General features: G+C 41.2%; 1 protein-coding gene across 1 annotated transcript in view; it reads right to left on the bottom strand.

Moving 5' to 3' along the window:
• The window catches only part of rragca (Ras-related GTP binding Ca), a 15,735-nt gene extending 2,351 nt beyond the window's left edge, over positions 1 to 13,384 (bottom strand). Inside the window, exons 1-6 of the mRNA XM_069141877.1 lie at positions 12,960 to 13,384; positions 9,769 to 9,972; positions 8,412 to 8,611; positions 3,923 to 4,037; positions 1,688 to 1,830; positions 1,152 to 1,300 (exon numbers count right to left, since the gene is read on the bottom strand). Of these exons, the coding sequence (XP_068997978.1) occupies positions 1,152 to 1,300; positions 1,688 to 1,830; positions 3,923 to 4,037; positions 8,412 to 8,611; positions 9,769 to 9,972; positions 12,960 to 13,142 (994 nt within the window). The 5' untranslated portion in view covers positions 13,143 to 13,384. The remainder of the gene's footprint in view (positions 1 to 1,151; positions 1,301 to 1,687; positions 1,831 to 3,922; positions 4,038 to 8,411; positions 8,612 to 9,768; positions 9,973 to 12,959) is intronic.
• Between the last annotated feature and the right edge of the window lie 698 nt (positions 13,385 to 14,082).

Raw genomic sequence — 14,082 nt, 5'->3', positions numbered from 1 at the left:
TGCCACTCTCCCTTTCAGCTCAGGATATCCCCACAAAGTTACAGCAAGTAGACGGAGGGGAAAGTGGATGCGATGCCACTGACAGGCGACCAAATTTGCGAGGGAGCATTACCTTGATTAAAAGTTTAGAGTTCCCTGGGTTTGAACATTTTAAGATTTGGCTCAAAGCTTTTCTTATTCGGTGAACGAGCCGAGGTTATCTGCAGACCTCCCGTGGTGCATCGAGCGCTCCCTCTTTTGCTCTCCGTGGATTTGCATTTGTATGTATGCCGCTATTGCCGGTTGTTTTCCTATTTTATTTAACCGATGTTGTAATGTGCTGGTTTTCATTAGCTTGTAGTTTTTCTAATTGTAAAGTGTATTGGGACCACGCTCCGCGGTGATTTAACACTATAAATAAAATTGAAATAAACATTGTTGAAAACATTTGGGATTATCTAAGTACACAACTCAACAAAATAATTTCCATAAACCAAGGTTTTTTTTTCGTGTGTGTGTGTGTGTGTGTGTCAAAAAGTTAGAAATTACAGCTTTAACTCTGTGGTCTTATTGTATCATATTGTATGACAACATCAAATGGGATTTGAGTGTATGTAATAATGAATTGAGAAAAAAAAAAATACACCAAAGTATATACCTGAAAGTGGCTAACGATTTACATGAGATTATCTCAACCAGAGTTTCAAACAAAAAGTAAATATTTGTGTGAACTGATGATGTCATCGGGGTTATTTTTGGTTCAAGCTACAGGGACATAAGAGTGTGACAGATTTTTTTTTTTTTTTTTTTAATTTTCAAACCAAGCAAAAAGGGTCTAAAAAATATATATGCTACCGAAATGCATTTCAGGAAGTGTAGTTTTTTTTTTTTTTTGAGCTAGAAGGCATCAGAGCCTCCTGTGATTCATTCTCACAATCTATTTCATCATCCGTTTCCTGGAAGTCCCCTAAACTTCACGAAAGAGTAACACTTTTACTTTTAACATACTTTGTGTTACAATGTCCAGGTGTTCTTGTCTTGGGCTTCTCACGCTCTCTGCAGTGCCTAAACGGTGTGGAATTAAATGAGGAAACGCTCGACTCGAGCCACATCAGCGCGAGCCAAATTAAGCCAAAACGAGCTGCCGATGACAGATTTATCAGACGGCGTACCTTTGCGCTCGAAGCTCTCTTCCCGCAGGATGCAGACAAGGGCCAGGAACTTGGTGACCTCTTTCAGGTACAGCACAGTGGTGTTGTTGAGCTTGATGATGGCCATGGACTCCTTGTCATAGGCGCTGCCGCTGCCGTCCTCCCTCAGACTGGTGCGGCACAACACAACACCGAAATAATCAGGGGCCAAATGGGAAATAAATTGCAGCTTGTCCATGAGGTCATTAATTATGCATAAATTAGGTTATGCTTCAATGAAAGCGCCCTCAGACAACACATGGGTGAAGTCTATATCTTAAAGCATTGAGAAATTACAGAAGATTCGAGTTAGATTTGTCTTTAGAATACATTATGCAAATTTATACATCAAGGTAATTCGAACTCTATCTATAGACAGTACTGGCTGCGTTTTTTTTTTTTTTTTTTTTTAATTCGCTTATTATCAAGTTTACGTTTATTAGAGCAGAGAGCACTTTCGTTTCTCAACTCTGACGTTTATGGCACGTCACCAACGCGCGAGCAAACAATCCACTCACCCGTAGATGCAGGAGACGTCAATAACCACATCGATCATGTCGCAGCACAGTTCGTAGGACTGCATGTCTACAGGTGAGCTGTCTGTGGCGATGTAGATCTTGCTGACCACGTCGAACAGAAAGGCCTTCTCTATCCCCGAATTCTGCCCCGCAGCGAGAAGGAAGAACGACGGAAGACAAAGGAAAGAAGGGGAAATTATGCCGTGGTAAAGGAGCACGGCGCTGCAATGTGTTACGGTGAAGGTTTGAAATGCAGACCGGGGGAGGGGAGGGGGGGGGGGGGGCACGATGGAAATGACACGTGCAGACAGACGCGGCGAACTCGGCGAATTTGACTGGTGAAAAAAAATCATCCGACTACTGCTTCAGTGAATAATCATGTAGGCAATAAAAAATAAATAAAAAGACATGAGGAAATCTTCTGTTCTAGACAACAGGGGGAAAAAAAAAAAAAAAAATAGGATAATGAATTACCAATCGTAGATGACTATTGTACGATAACGAGCATTTATGTTTCACAATTTGGCATTTTTGCTTAAAAGGAATATTTAAATAATCAATTACAAAAACTGTTGCAGTTTAATATTATGACGAGTGACTAACTGATTAAATAATGGAATTGTTCCAGTCAAAGATTTTAATAAACCGTTTAGACAGTGGGCGGTGTGTCTGTGTTACAGTACACATGTTAATGTCACCCTCTGGGCTGCTGTAGAAACATGGTGGCAGACATGACGGGTCTTTTCAAGGCAACGAAAAGGGAATGATTGTTTGTCTCAGCTGATTATACAATAATGAAAACGTAATAATGAATATAATTTTCCATTTCTGCCGATAGATCCCCCTGAAGGCGACAAAGCGGTCCTAAAAAAAAAAAAATACAGCTTAATGGTTCCAGTCATGACGGGATATTCACGAACAGATCACACACACACACACACACACACACACACACACACACACACACACACACACACACACAATCAAAATGCAACCAGAAATATTAATTGACCTGAATCTTTTAAATCAGTCCAGACAATGAGTTTAAAAGACACAAGTCAATACTCGGGGCTCTTCGTAGCATTTGTCATCACTTCATCATGAAATGTAACATGCATGCCAAGACTCCGCAGCACCACTGAAATGAAGAAACTCTTGACAGGCTGGTCTGAGAAGCAGAGTCTAAAAACAGAGTTGGAGAACGCCTGACCGTTCACACCTACACTTGTTTATTAACGTAGCTCAGAACGATGCGGTCTGATACAAGAGTTCTGCAAAAAGAAAAATCTGACATTTACGAAGTTTATAATGCTTACTGAGCGTTGATGGAAATGCACTGCCTTATACAGAAGAGGTCTTTCTGTTCTCCAGTTATTTTGTTTATATATATATATGTCACCCTTCTTTCCTTTGCGTGAAATGTATGGGTCAGGGGTATAAAGCTATTTGTTTAAGCACCTGACCGTATCTGTGACGCGTGTGCAAGTTGCGAAGTTGTGTCTTGTTTCTATGGTTGTGTGACCCACTGCTCCTTCAGCAGAACGTTTACATACAATAGTCAATAATGCAGATTTCCATTGCTTTGACTTAATAAGGTCAACAATGTAATAATGCCATTTTCAACAATCGCTCCGGATCACTCGTTTAAAATGTTAATGGCTGATTTCAGTCACAGCAGCTTCCTGCAAATGTTTCAAAATAAAAGCCTTAAAAGTAACGAAAGGTTTTGTCCATCGAAAGGCTTTTAATTTGAAACGGAAACAGCAAGTGTTGAGTTTGTGTTGACAGACTAATGCAGTACTCTTAACATGGCAAACAATACAAGACGAAGAATATTGCAAACATAAGTTTTTCCGGCAGAACATGAAATTCATTCAGATACAGTAAATCTCAGCAAAGTAATAACTACATTAAGGAATACTTCTTATTCCCTCTCCCAGAGTCATACCCTGAAATAAATCTGTTCAAGTGGTGTTGTGGATACTATAAAGAGCGACATAATTCAAAATGTATTTCTGGAACGGCGTGTGACTTTGAATTCCTCTGTATTGTGAAATGGTCAGAGTTACCATCGAGCGTCAGGACACAGACACGTCCCGAGAAGGTTGTGAGGGCATTGGAGGAAGTAGTAATAATAACACGGCAGTGACTTCCATCATGAGGGCCGTCGCGCATAAATCACGTCGTTACAAAAAACAGGTTCATTTACAAAAGAGTTGGCTGCTGTCTACTTACAGAAATGAAGATGTTTAGGAGGTTCTCCAAGGTGGGGAGCTGCGGGATGAGCTTCTGCACCACTTTGCTGAAGGCCTCGAAGATGGAGTGGTCATAAATACTCGTCAAATAAAAGCTGAATGAGATAGAAAAAAAAAAAACACACACACACACACACACACACACACACACACAAAACAGGAAGTGAATAAGCAGTGACTTATAGGGAACATTTCTCGCTTCCTCTAAATGCATATGAAACCAGGTAAAAACACAGATAGTCACGAGTTGCCGTGACGAACGGATGCAGGGTTGTAGAGAAGACGCCTGAACGAAAGTCCTTTTTAAGCCCGACTCAGACGTATAGACACAAGGATGAAATTAAATGTTAACTTGGCACAAAAACTGCCATCATACGAGCGCCGTGAAGCCGGGCGCACATGACTCATGGACTTCAGTCCCCCGAGATATATAAATAAAAGGTCAGTGTTTGAGGAAGCAGCGGCTCGAGCCAATTGGAACTGTCTGCTTACAGTTGGCAGAAGCTCAACTTTACAATGTATTACAGTGACGAAGGTACCAGAGAGCCACAAAGCAGAGAGCCCCCCCCTCAAAAAAAAAAAAAGAAAAAAAAGCTCTCTCAGCTTCACCATATATCCAGCACTGCTCAGGCTGTCTAGCCCGAATAAACAACAATCTCACCCCACATAAAATACGGTGCAGCGTGTGCCAGCAGAGCTGTTCAGAGCTGTTCAGAGCTGCCCGGGCTGAGCCGGGACCGCCTGCTTAATGTGGTACACAACACGTTTATGCTTTCTGCACGGCGTGTCAGGGCGAGGGCTGCCATTAACAGCCACTTTCATTTTTTTTTTTTTTTTTTTTTTTATTAAAGCCTGCCGCACACTATTTATGATGTACTAATGTGATTAATTTTAGTCCAGAAAAAGCTAAATTGTTTGACAATAAATAAAAAGCTAAATACTGAACTGGGTTTTGTATTTAAGAGGCTGCAACCCCCCTCCCCCCAAGAAGTTTTGTCATTTCGAAATGATTTTCAGCTGTTATCAATCTATTTATGAATGATTCAATCATTCTTCGTATTTTGACTGTTTCACCAGTAAAAAAAATACACGAAGGATATTTCATTTACAGTGTAAAAATGGCAAAAACTGTTCACAACTATATAACTAAAAGTTGTGAACAATTTCTTTAAACAATTAATAATACTGTTATCAATTCATTGAGTAACACATCGACCAAGTTATTGTTCCAACATTCGTTGGGCATTTTCAGGTTGAAGTGATGTTATTAATATTTTCCTGAGAAAACAACAGACAGTGGAGTGAACTGTGTCCAGTGACATTAACCCTCTGAACCACAAACAGTTTCTGGGCTTTTTATTATTATTTTTTTTTTACTCACTGTGAGCTCGTTTTTCACAACACCAGCGAGTCCTGCATCTCTATGGAAACAGCACAATCGTGGCTAGCGGGAGAGTCAAAAGTGTCTTTTGTGCAGTGTAACACAGTTTCAAATGTCATAAATAATAATAATAAAGAAAAGAAAAAACTAAGTGTAATTTCTTTCATAATTTCTTTTACAAATAATAATAAATTTTAAAAAAGGAAGAATCTATATAAACAAAGTTTTTTCCAAGTGCCCCAAAGTGTTACCAATATTGGGGGGAGAACAGGGGAGGCTCCACATTTTAAATATATTGAACCGCTTATATTTTTATAACCGCCACAAACCTCTCTCCGTTCTCTCGGTCCTCTCCTCGGTGCTCCAGCCTGCAATTCACTCAAAAAAAATTGCTGAACTTTTATCATATGACTGTTGGTGTCAGCCAAGTTATTCAGAGTTTCCCAGCTGCGGTGAGGAGCACGACTGTTTTGTTTTGGTTTTTTTCTTCCAAATTTGGATCATGCAAACCGTTTATTTTTGGCAAAGTTTTAAATGAGACATGTTGAATAAAGTAATTTTGATGAAAGATCACTATTGTAAGCTTAGATTTAGTACCCTTTTCTAATGGAAGCGTTTGGTACACAAGGTCCCTGAATAGTTCAAGGACCGAAGGAAATTTGAAAACCTGACAATCATTTCTATTTTTTTTTCCATTTCTGGCTTTGGTAAATGGTCTAATTTTGGTAATTTGTCAAGGAAAACGTGTTTTTTGTTGTTGTTTTTTTTTAAACTCACTGGCAGGTTGTGGGGGTTCATAAGATTCAAATGAAACATGAACCAAACAGTAGATGCGCACTTCAGCTTTCCTTCTACATTTGAAGTATGTGTGCCTTTTGGAGCGCGAGTCACAACAGCTCTCGTATCTGAAGCAAACGTCACTGTTGCTTCATTAGGGGGTCAAAGAGGAATCTCACAGGAGCACTGAGAGTATCATGCAGCAGAGCACAGGACACTCTATACGTAATCTAACCACATAATTAGAATCCACACAAACAACACGAATAAGAACAATGATCACAACGTCTCCTCTCCTCTTGTGGCATTCAAAATAAAAAGCCCAAATTTTCTACGACAGATGCAGAAAAAAACAAGACGAGTCAATTTTTGGGTGAATTAATTCCCGTCGTCCCAAAAAAAAAAAATTCTCTCAACTGACGAAGGTCACTGGATTTGCTTGAAAGCTCAAAAGATAGTACAGTAAGTAGGAGTTTTGGGAGCACAACAATACTGAATTCATGTGTTTAACTAAGCAACCACAGAAACAAATAACCAACCTACTTCCTGTCTGCGTAACAACTTGTTTTGCGAAAAGACTTTTCCGGGTCAATTAAAAGAAACGGGTAGAAGCAGGTACAAGGAAGCAGACGTTCACATTTATAGTATCTGTATCACGAGATGAGACTCCAATAGAGGGTTAACCTCTCATTTGCTGTGATTAATAAAGATAAAAGAAATAAAATTGTTGAATCATTGCAAGGAACCCTCACACAGACACGCAAGTTCAGCACTGGCTTAACAACAGTAGTAATTTCACCTGCCTTTGTGAAAAGTGTTTATAGTTCATTTACTGCTTCATGCTGACATTAAGCTGGCATCGGTGCGAGGGTCCGGAAAACGTGAAGGTTTTGTGTTCTGACGGGGCCCAAGTTTTTACATCAAACATGCTGCTTTATTTCACATTTTTCTGAGTGAAATTATGTAAAGAGTCCTTTGTCTCGTGCTCACACAGCATCGCCGCTCGGTGGGGTCGTTTGTTGACATGCCTGCGCTGCCTTCTCACGTTTACTGCAATTATAACTGCATCACGAAAGTGAAGGCAGATAGGGGGAGCTTATCTGAGTGATATAAAAAAAACAAAAACAAAAAAAACAAAGGATAAAGTCGGTCTTTCTCTGTGCTCTAACATGTTGAAGGAAATCAAACCAAGGCAAAAGCTAAAACTGAAACATGCCCGTGTGGGATGTCTGAGCCCGTTCGTCCGCTCAGTCAAGCGAAACGAACATCATGATGTTATATGATCTCAGCAGCTCGACTCAAGTTAGCTTTGACTGAGGAAATGCTTTTTTCGCCGGCCTGTTGCAGCTCATTTTTAAGCTGCGGCTGTTGTTGTGTTTTTAATGAGATTTGGAGAAAAACTGTACTTGAAAGAAGCAGCATTATTGTAAGTGTATAATACCCACCGTGTGTTACGAGTCAAAATCCAGCACCTGTGTGCAGCTTTGTGTTTATCCTTTACTAACAATTACAGTGAGTGACAGTTTGTTGGTTCATGGTTTTTAATAGAGGCGCTTTGACTCCTCTGCAGCGACTGTAACTGATCTGCCTCTGTGCTGCAGTGTGTGTGTGTGTGTGTGTGTGTGTGTGTGTGCGTGTGCGTGTGCGTGTGCGCGCGTGTGTTATTAAAGCATTGTTTACTCCGATGTATTTCATTGATGGATTACACACTTTTTCCAGGTCTTATCCGTGGCTGATCCATGTTGTTTCCGGCTTGGAATACGATTTGTTCAGTCAGTAAGTCTCTCTGCGTGATGACAAACGTCAGTGAAACTAAGATTAAGCATGCAAAGATTACACGTGAGCTAATGATGTTTTTTTTGTTTTTTTTCTCAACACCAACATCCTCAGTAATTACCTGATGTGCACGTGTGGCGGTGCCGGGTACGCTTGTCTGCGGATGCGGTACCATCGCGAGATTTGAGTGCCGAGTTGATACGTATCGCCGTTTTAAAATATCGGTGGAGTGTTGACGTACCGAGGGGTCGGTGTCGTCGCCGCGTCGACTCAACGGGAGGTCGGACAACAAGTTAGCAAAAAGTCCAAAAGTCCTTTACGGCACGAGCTCAAGATTTAACAAATCATTTAAACGTCGATTCAGGAATCACCGCATCAGTATAAAAACGAAGAATCTCTAAACGTCAGTGAATGTTGTTGTTTTTTTCCCCTCTCCTCCGACTCTCTTCACAGCTGACGGAGAAAACATAAATTCCTCTTCTGGCTCTCGCAGGTGTTCGAGTAAAAGAAAAGCAACCGTTAAAAGGTCGTGTACCTGAGGTGCAGCTTCTCTAAGCTGGCGTCCGCCAGGTCGTCGTTGGCTCTCTGGTGGATGTCTCGCTGGGTTTCGATCTTGTGATCGTCTGACAAGCCGTCCACTTTGTGGATGAACACCTCGAAGTTGATCTCCGGGTTGACCCTGTAGGCCCGCGACACGGTGAGATGAAGCCTGCCCAGAGCCTCCACGTAATCGTCCTGCAGCACAGACGTGAACACACACACACACACACACACACACACACACACACACACACACACACGGGGAGTCGGTACATATTCAGAGAGTGAATCTTAAAACACGGTTATCTTCGATGACTGCATTCATTCACACAACCGGCATTCAAAACGTCATTTTTGCAATGCTGTATAAAAAAATTTAAAAAAAAATCACAAAAATCCGCTGCATTAAATAGTTTAAGAGCTTAACACCATAAACTAATAAGGCCCCCTTTTGAAAATGAAATGTCTTACCGAAACCTCTGAATATAATCTGCTTAGATTTCCCAGAAAACAGCCGCTGTAAATATTTTAGTGCAGCTGTAGCTTATAATTTAGGATAAAAAATTAAAAAAAATTAAAAAAAAAATTCCATTCCCCCAAAAGCTAATTCCCGTTAGTTAAAATGAACAGGAAAATCAAGACCCATTAAAGCCGTTACAGCGACAACACTCCCTCGCGGTGGAGGCGATTGTTCGCTGTTGCTCCAGGACGGATGGAGTTTATAACTCATCAGTTTTAAGCCAGGTATGAGGAAATGCACGTCCGCCTTGTCCTCCAGAACAACACGAGGAAAGCAGCTCTCCTCTCGTATCACCGTGTGACCGACCGCTGACACAAATTGAATCTCGATGCACCTCGAGCACAAATGAACCCTGCGTCGAGATTACTGCGGTTCGTATCGGAGCTCGGATTACTTCTTGAAAGCACTTTGGGTCGCGTGGAGAGCGCTGGCATAAAAGCCGTGGCACGCAATTGTCTTCTATTCGAGCCACTCTGGCGGTTTAAATGGACTTCTGCCGTGGCTTACATTAAACGGAGAGCGCTGCGGAAAGTTTGTTGTCTTTATGCTCCCCTTCATGAAATGAAAAATTGAAGTGGGAGAGTTTTGCCGGAGATTGTTATTGTAAAATAAAATGTGCTGTCATTACCGAGAAGGAACAAAGAAAAGCAAAAGTCATGTATGTTTTGTCATCATACTTGCAACACAACGCTGGTTTTAAAAAAATGTTTTTATCTATGTTGACGGCTGGTTAAAAAAACAAAAAACAAAAAAAACCAGAAGTGTTGCTGTGAAACAACTTCCTGTGTTCGTGGCTACGTCCAAGCAAGATGATTTTGTTTCCGTTCCTCACCTGAGCGTCAATGACAAATATCAAAGCCCCGGTTCCTCTGAAGATCATCTCGTAGTCAAAGGTGGGGTCGAAGAAGTCCACCTGGCCGGGGAAGTCCCAGATCTGGAAGTTGACAAAAGAGCTGCTGGAGATGTCGTCCTTGTAGATCTTGTTGGTGCTCTCCAGGAACAAAGTCTCGTTGGGAGACATTTTGTGGAACACGACCTGAAATTACACACGAGCTCTTGATTTAGTACAATAAATGCAGATGTCCTGTCTTGGCGAGTTTGTGTGCGAGGAATCTGCCTGGTTGAAGCTTTAAACACCTACGGACCAACAATGTGGTGGTGAGGAATGGTGGCAGAGAAAAAAAAAAAATAGAAAATGTTTCATTTTTTTTTGTTGTTCTTGTCATTTTGCCTTTATTTATCGGACAGTTTACGTTGTGGATAAAGACAGAAAATACTATCTATCTCAACAAAAAAAAGAAGCAGAGGTCCCGATCCGAGGACAGTTAGTCCTTCATCATGAACACATGACAACCGGATGCCCCTAATCAATATTTCAATACTGCAATCCATCGCTTTGTGATTTATTGCTTATTTCCCCGAGTATGGCAACTTTATTAACTTTATTAGTCATGGATTTAGTTTGTTTTCAGGGTTTGCCATTCTGGGTTTTATGCCAAGTTTGATTTGGCATCCACCTACAGCCAAAGAACCACTTTGGTTGTTGAGGCTGATTTTAACGGACTGGAATTCTTTCTCGTCGACGGTTTTGGTCACACGGAGAAAAATATAAGCTTTGTGAGAAAATTCTGAAGGATTTGGAGCTGATCCTTTCTTCACCTGGATAACCCAAAAATTAAAGCGCGAGAGACTAAACTTGGCTTTTTTTTCATACATGCTGTGTAGCACATTCAGTGTCGACTCCGTTTGTATTCTTCTTTGTTTTAATGATCTTTAAATGTGACATTTGTGTTAAAAATGGCTGAGAGTTAAGACACTTTTTTTTTCTACACTTTTTATTTGTATTGTGGCAAATTAGAAGCATTTCATAAAACATCAAATAAACCTAACACTATATATTGAGTACAGCTTTTTGAAGAAGTGATTTTAGTGGGGTTTTTTTCAGTAGTTGCACCCGTAATAATGATGTTTTACAAAAGGCTCTTACAACACGTCATACCTTGCAAAAATCCAATGGCCAAAACAATCGAGTTTTTAATGGGACGGCTCATCCCAACGGTGCCGTTTTGTTTTTGTTTTTTTTATACTCGTGTTGTGATTCCACGGACGTCACATGTAGAACAAGAAGGAAAGGGCCAAAACACTGCTGACTCATTAGTCCGATGAAACACGAGTCACCCTACTCAGCAATTTTCAGCTTTGAAACCACAGACAGAAAGACGGCAGCTGTAGATTAAACTGTTAATGAGAGTCTTACGGGAGGCCTTGTGAATACTGTGACGGAGGACGTGGGAGTTGTTTGCTCTGCCTCCGCCACTTCGAATCAATGCGTGGACCACTGGGGGTCACAGGTTGATGAATCGGCAAAAAGCCGAATCACATGTTCCTGAGGCCACCCTGGAGGTTTACGGGAGGGGGGGGGGGGGCGATATTAATCTTGGGACTTGAGGGTGCGCGGATTACAACAAACACAGTGCAAGTGTGGAGGTAGACTTCAGTTCAGTGCAATTCTCTACTTCTGTTTCTCAAATGTGCAGAAAAGGCCCGCGGCGTGCCACGCTGCTATATCCATCCCGATTCCTACTTCGCCCTCGAATTGTAACATAAATAATAAAATATCATAGAAGGTACAACTGCATCTCATCCATTATTCAACCGCAGTCTTAAAAGAAATGTATTCAGAGACATCTAGCGTAGCATGAGGCATATTTATATCTGTGCTATTGTTCACTAAGTTATCACTAACGCAGACTAAATAATATTCCTGTATAGAATAGAGCTACAACGATCGCTGTGGAATTAATTGCCAACTATTTTGATAATCGCTTATATGGTTTGAGTCATTCTTAATTTATAAAATATGTAAAAAAAAAATCCAGTTTGCAGCACATAAATGTAAATATTTTCTGTTTTGTTTTTTTTAGTCCTCAATGATAATCTACCAAATATATTTTTTTGGTTGCGGAGTAACCATTTTCTGACATTTTAAAAACCAAACCGCTTATCAACTCAAAACATGAATAGACAACGAAAACCATCATCTTAGAGAATAGATGTCAGGTCTTCCTTCAGTTTAAAAAAAAAAAAAAAGACGACCAAGCGCCGACATTATAAACGTGAAAATAATTGTAAGCATTAAAAAAAAAAAGGGAGAAACTGAAGCGTCGTTTGCCACGGCTGATGTCATCCATTTGAGTTGTGATCAGGCCTTCAGCCACTTGAGTAAAACTTGATCACAAGACGAGCTGGTTTCAGGACCTGAAGTGGTTTATCAGAAGAGCACTTAGTGGGAACATGGTGGTATACATGCTGCATAGGAAGCAGGAGGAGGAAGGAGGGTAGGAGGGTAGGATGGGGGGGGGGGGGGGGTAAGTAGATGAGTAGAGGCCCGATCCCCCTCATCCTAAAAACCCCGGCCTGACTTATAAACGCGAGTGGGAAAGCGGATGTTGTGAACTGCAGGTGCTGCACTGATTTGCGACAGAAGTGTTCCCGACTTGAAAGCACGGAAGGTGTGGTCGGCTTGGCTGTCATGTGAAAAAGGGAAGGGGGGCACACGTCAGACCTGCCCTCTGCCTCACAGCTGAGTGGGACGAGGAGATATATATATATATATATATTTATATTTATATATTTGTGGCACGTCGGACGCGTTGTTAACCAAACGGGTCAAATCCAAACATGTCCACGTTTCAGTGAAGATGCACCCCCAGGCTGCAAGAGCTAGCGCGGAAAGGCTAGGTGGCCATTATCTATAATTTAGGTTGTTGTTGTTGGTTGTTGTTGTTGTTTTTTTTTGCACTCTCATGCAGATGGAGGTGTGTTTATCTGCGGGTCGGTAGCTTTCATCGCTCGCGACGTGCTAAACTAACTCGCTAGCCGCATCTTGGCTAACGTCCCGTTTGGTCGCGTGAGGCGGAGGAAGGCGGCGCGCGCCCTCCTAAAAAAAAACAACAACAAAAAAAAACAAACAACAACAACAACAACCCGCTTTAAAGCGCTTTTCTCCGTCTCTTTTCTCACCTTCTGTATCGACGACTTGCCACTTCTTCTCAAGCCCATGAGCAGGATCCTCGGTTTGCTGTCGGATGGCGTCGGGCTGTCCTCGATGTCGGCCTCCTCTTCCCCGTAGCCGAAGTCTTTTGGGAACGAGTCCGCAACCCCGTAGCTGTCAGCCAGCTGTTCCACCTCGTACTGAATCGACATTTTGACCTAACGACGGTCGCTTTCTTTCTCTCTCCACCACCACCACCACCACCACCCACCCCACACACACACACACACACTTTTTTTTTTTTTTTTTTTTTAAGTCGTCGGTCACCAACGGCCGTGTTTGTGCCGGACGACGCAAACTAGCGTCACGTAGTGGAAAATAGTTTTGTCAATTCTGCTACTTACAAACACAAAGCGTGATCCCACACATTTCCTTAGGATTTCCTCTCCCGTGCAAAAAAAAAAAAAAAAAAAAAAACCTCCAGCTCTTTGGTCCCACCCCTTCGTTCTGATTCGCTGTCTGTATCACAATATAAAAGGTGATTGGCCTAAACTGCCTGTCGCTCTACTGACGTGTGACACTGTCACCTGACTAGCACTCCGACTTGTTTTGTGACCTGTCGCCGGAATAAGAAGCGAATAACCCTTTTTTTTTTTTTTTAATCAGATATATTTTTAAAATACCTTGAGTTCTCAACAATTATACAATAGTCGAGCATTTTATTTATTGTTAAAAGAGAACATTAAATGAAGGTTGTGAAAAACCAACAGAAAGTGGGTAATTATGGTGTTAATCCATATATTTGTATATATATATATATATATATATATATATATATATATATATAGATGTATATATTTGTAGATGTGTGTGTGTGTGTGTGTGTGCGTGTTAACCGATGTTACCAGCAGATGGAGGCAAACTACTTCAACGGTAAAGTTGGGACCTTCATGGTTGTTTTAAAATGTGGTTATTATTAAAATCAAAGACCCAACAATGTCATTTCCTCCGACATGGCCTCCAATTAACTCAGAGGTGTTTAATGTGAGAGAGAGGACGCATATAAAAGAAATAAGAGAGGGTATATGTAAGATTTTTCCACAGCAGTCCATGATACACATGTGTTATTTGCAATCAGTGGAGATAACGTAA

This window comes from Embiotoca jacksoni, unplaced genomic scaffold (assembly GCF_022577435.1).
Source record: "Embiotoca jacksoni isolate LCO1_2020_lvr unplaced genomic scaffold, fEmbJac1.0.p SCAF_11, whole genome shotgun sequence".
NCBI classification, from domain to species: Eukaryota; Metazoa; Chordata; class Actinopteri; family Embiotocidae; genus Embiotoca; species Embiotoca jacksoni.
This window is presented reverse-complemented; position numbering and strand designations above follow the sequence as displayed.